We start from the raw sequence: 5070 nt of genomic DNA, 5'->3' as shown, positions 1-5070 counted from the left end.
GACTTACTACCCAAAACATTTTGGGATTCCATTAACTTCATAGGAACAGTAAGCAAATTCTGAGAATTAACCAACATGCCCTGCACATCCTTATTAGCATTTAGTTCCCCCACCAAAGGAACCACATCATAACCATTACTCTGATTCCGATCAGCGTAAACTCCCTGTTCCAACCCAACACCCTCGGTAGGAACCAACTCTTGCATAACAACATTAGAAACCAACCTCACATTGGTATCCGGCACCAGATTGATACCCTCATTCATAAAATTATTTTTTAATTTATTTACATAGTAAATACATCTAAATAAAATTTTAAAACCAATAATATAAATAAATAAATTTGAATGTTAACCTAATCAATTATGTACAAAAACATATTTATTTATTATTTAATAGTCTTAAAATTTTTTTATTATTATTTAATAAATGACCCACAATAGCACTCATATAATGATAATTCAGACTTCTACATTAAAAAAATGAAATATATTACCGTAGACAGTTGTTTTTTTGGTCAACTGATATGCCTATAACCTAAATGGACAGTTGTAATTATCTTTAAAAAATCATTTATAAATATTTAATAATAAATAAATTAATGAATAAATTATATACTGAATTCATCTAATAAATATAATTTATGTCATAATATTCATGCATCAAATAAAATAATATAATTTTTATTCCATTTTGATATAATTTATATGAATATTTTTGTGTAATTATTTAAATAAAGTTGGTTATACTTATACCCAACAATTTTCGAAATTTTCTAAGATGTTTCCGCGTTGACCCCAACTTAGTAATCGTTAATGGTCCGCACATTATTGCCAGCGAACCAAAGAAAGTGACAAACGGACCAATTAGCCATCCACCGTTCACGCTCCCGAATTACACGAACGCCTTCTTAACCTCCTCTTTCTCCTCCGTTCCTCTTCCCCCATTCGACCTCCCCTCCCGTCTGCTGCAATGCGGGAGGTCCAAATGAACAAATAAAAAAACAAAATTTTGCACAATGCGAATGCGAGAAAGAATAATGGATGCCCGCCTAATGTTCTTGGCAGCTTTGATGTTTTTCATTGCTGCCTCGACGGCGTCTGAGCAAACCCCACCATCCTCCATCTCCCGATTCGCTCCGGCCGACAACTTCCTCATCGACTGTGGCGCCACCGCTCCCATCGCCATGCCTGACGGTCGCTCTTTCAAGACGGACCTCCAATCCTCCCCCTTCCTATCCTCGGCCGATCAACTCATTGCCTCCATCCCCTCCGCCTCCAACATCCCCTCCCCTCTATACCTCTCCGCCCGCATCTTCCGCAACGCCGCCACCTACGTCTTCCAGCTCTCCCGCCCTGGCTGGCATTGGATCCGCCTCCACTTTCTCCCTATTTCCTCCTCCGATTTCGACCTCACCCGCGCCGTTTTCTCCGTCACCGCCAACGACTACGTGCTCCTCCACAGCTTCAACATCGATGAAGCTTCGAAGTGGGTTCTGAAGGAGTTCCTCATCAACGCCACAAAAGATCGTTTATCAATCCATTTCTACCCAATGCGGAACTCCGCTGCCTTCATAAACGCCATCGAGGTCGTCTCTGCCCCCGATCTCCTCTTCACAGACTCCGCTTCGTCACTCTACCCGATCGGTGAGCTCACCGGTCTCTCCGACTACGCGTACCACACAGTATACCGCCTCAACGTCGGTGGCTCCACCCTCACCTCTGCTAATGACACTCTCAACCGCCTATGGTCCCCTGACCGCGATTACCTTTTTTCGAAATCTACAGCAAATGCTATCTCCGTTGAGGCCAAGGTCGTAGAGTACCCTGACGGCGGATCACCGCTCATCGCTCCTCCTGCCGTTTACGCCTCAGCCGTTCACATGGCCGATGCTCGCGTGGGAAGTCCCAACTTCAACGTGACATGGCAGCTCAACGTCGATTCCTCCTTTAGCTACCTCGTTCGCCTCCACTTCTGCGACATAATCAGCAAGTCTCTTAACGATCTTTACTTCAACGTTTACATCAATGGCTTCGCTGCCATCTCTGGCCTCGATCTCTCCACCCTCTCAGGCGGGCAGCTTGCCACCGCTTACTACAAGGACATTGTCATGAACGCCTCTGTCGCCTCCGACCGGATCACAATCCAGATTGGACCTATGGAGGAGGAAACCGGTACCACCGACTCCATTCTGAACGGCATTGAGGTTTTCAAGATGAGCAACTCGGTCGGAAGCCTAGACGGGGAGTTCGGCGTGGACGGCTCCAAGGGTGGCGACGACAGCGGTTTGTCGAATCGGAAGGCTGTTGTGGCGGTGGGATTCGCGATGATGTTCGGAGCCTTCGCCGGGCTTGGCGCTATGGTGGTAAAGTGGTATAAGCGGCCTCAGGACTGGAGGAAGCGCAATAGCTTTTCTTCGTGGTTGATCCCCATTTACGCTGGTCATTCAAGCTTCTTGAGTAGTAAGGGAGGCGGTACAGGCTTTGGCTCCAAGAACGGTTACACCTTTTCATCGAACCTCGGCTTGGGCCGCAACTTCTCGCTTGCTGAGCTTCGAGAGGCAACAAAGAACTGGGCCGCCAACGCCATCATTGGTGTTGGCGGCTTCGGCAACGTATACATAGGAGAGCTTGATAACGGAACAAAGGTCGCAGTCAAGCGAGGAAACTCCCACTCCGATCAGGGTATTACAGAGTTTCATACAGAGATCCAGATGCTTTCCAAGCTCCGCCACCGCCATCTCGTTTCACTCATCGGCTATTGCGATGAGAACTCAGAGATGATTCTTGTATACGAGTACATGGCTAACGGACCCTTCCGTGACCACATCTACGGTAAGAACCTTCAACCGCTGACATGGAAGCAGAGACTTGAGATCTGCATCGGGGCAGCACGAGGCTTACACTACCTCCACACCGGAACCGCACAGGGGATAATCCACCGCGACGTTAAGACAACTAATATCCTCCTTGACGAGAATTTTGTCGCCAAGGTGTCGGATTTCGGGCTGTCAAAAGACGCGCCGGGAAACCAGACCCACGTGAGCACGGCGGTGAAGGGAAGTTTCGGGTACCTTGACCCGGAATATTTTCGCCGGCAACAGCTCACGGAAAAGTCCGACGTGTATTCCTTCGGCGTGGTGTTGCTGGAGACAATATGCGCTCGGCCTGCGTTGGACCCGGCGCTGCCGCGAGAGCAGGTGAACCTTGCGGAATGGGGGATGCAGTGGAAGCGAAAGGGATTGATAGAAAAGATCATTGACCCCCATCTCCTCGGCACCATTAACAATGACTCGCTGAATAAGTACGTCGAGGCGGCTGAGAAATGCTTGGCAGAGCATGGAGTCGACCGTCCGTCCATGGGCGATGTGCTTTGGAACCTGGAGTACGCAATGCAGCTGCAAGAAGCTAATCCGCCGGCGCCGGCCGGTACTTCTGAACCTATTACGTTGAATGTGGAGGAGAAGGTGAAGGGGAATGACGAGGAGGAAGGGAAGAAGAAAAAAAATGAGTTTTCTCCTCCAGTTGAGGTGGTTGTAGCGCCGGCGGTGAGCGATGACTCTAGCACGGCGGTGGCGAATGAGTTATTTGCTCAGCTCGTGGGAATGAAGGGCAGGTGATGGCAGGGGACAAACAATGGTTAAATCAACGGTCGATGTTGGCGGAGCGGCCGATGATGCGGTGGTTTTCTGGTTCTTTCGGCAGCAGGTCGACGTATTATTTTGTGTCGTGCGTTTTGTGTTTTTTAAATTTTAAATTTTTTTTAAGTTGAGCGTTGGGGAAATGGCTATAATCGAAACGGCCGATTATCAGTTATCATCGTAAATAATGATTTTATGAATATATGATATATTCTTTATGTTTTTTAATGTAGTTTAATGAATGAATATATTTTAGATCATTCTTCAAGGAAAGAAACTGTATCAGCTTATTCAGATATATTATTGAAATTTTTTAAATAATAGAATAATTCATTAATATAAAAAATATCATGATAGACTTAAACAATATTATTTTTATTTTTATACTGGTGCAGCATAAATTTTTAGACTATATTTTAGGGTTTTTTTTTTTGTGCTATTTTTCCTAGTTATTTAGAAAGAATTTTTTGCATTAAAATTTATTTTTAAAAACAATAAAAATTATCACGAGGTCTTGGAGAAATATTAAATTTATTTTGATAACTGTGTAATATCAAAATAAATATAATTATGTTTAAGCTCATCATTATATAATATATGTCATGATAATCCAACTTTTTTTCCGTTCGCCATTTGCTATGCTCTCATTGAAAACTATCTAAAAGTTGTACCATTATTCTATATTTGAAAGGCTGTTTGGGTTACTTAGGTTTCGTTTAAGATGACTTTTTTACTATTTTTTAAGGAAGTTTTTAGTGTAAAAATTAATAATAAAACAAAGATTATAAAATATAAAATTATAATTTTTAAATTACATTAAATATAAGTATATCAATGAAAAGAATTATAATAATGATTATTTATATCAACCTCAATTCCATTACATTGAATTGAATATAATTATTACAATAAAATAGTATAACTTGTTAACAAATGACACATTATAAAATAATGTTATAATTATCAATTGGATTGAATTTAATAGAATTGTTATTTGAGCTTCGAACAAACTTTGGGTGTTTAGGTCAATTAAAGAAAAACTCACACACATCACACACGAAAATTTAAATCTAAGAGTTCTTGGTTAGTTGTCACAGCTCCCAACCAATAAATCAAGGTGAGCTGTGTATTATTAATGAGGCTATCAACAAACACCAAGTTATCCACAATAATCAACTTAATATGCAATTTCTTAATTTAATATCCAACTAAAATAAAATTTGATGCAACATCAACAAAAATAGTGACTAAATATCCAAAAATTATCATAATTCAATGTACTAAACATGTTCATCCTATTATCCAATGTGATTTTGCTTGCTCATCTAACTCAATTGGGAAGGTACCTAAAGAATTATTGCCTTCTTGACTCTTTTAGTGAACTACATTATGATATGCATGCTTCATCTTAGTTGGCTTATTTTGAGCAT

General features: G+C 41.8%; 1 protein-coding gene across 1 annotated transcript; it reads left to right on the top strand.

Moving 5' to 3' along the window:
• Positions 1 to 6: 6 nt before the first annotated feature.
• On the top strand, positions 7 to 4054 carry LOC110101058 (probable receptor-like protein kinase At4g39110). Its single transcript, XM_020828827.2, has one exon. The coding sequence runs from the start codon at positions 1019 to 1021 to the stop codon at positions 3617 to 3619; it is 2601 nt and encodes an 866-aa protein (XP_020684486.1). The 5' UTR covers positions 7 to 1018; the 3' UTR covers positions 3620 to 4054.
• Positions 4055 to 5070: the final 1016 nt, after the last annotated feature.

This window comes from Dendrobium catenatum, unplaced genomic scaffold (assembly GCF_001605985.2).
Source record: "Dendrobium catenatum unplaced genomic scaffold, ASM160598v2 fragScaff_scaffold_1553, whole genome shotgun sequence".
Taxonomy (NCBI): Eukaryota; Viridiplantae; Streptophyta; class Magnoliopsida; order Asparagales; family Orchidaceae; genus Dendrobium; species Dendrobium catenatum.
Note: the sequence above shows the minus strand (reverse complement) of the source record. Positions and strands in the feature narration are given on the sequence as shown.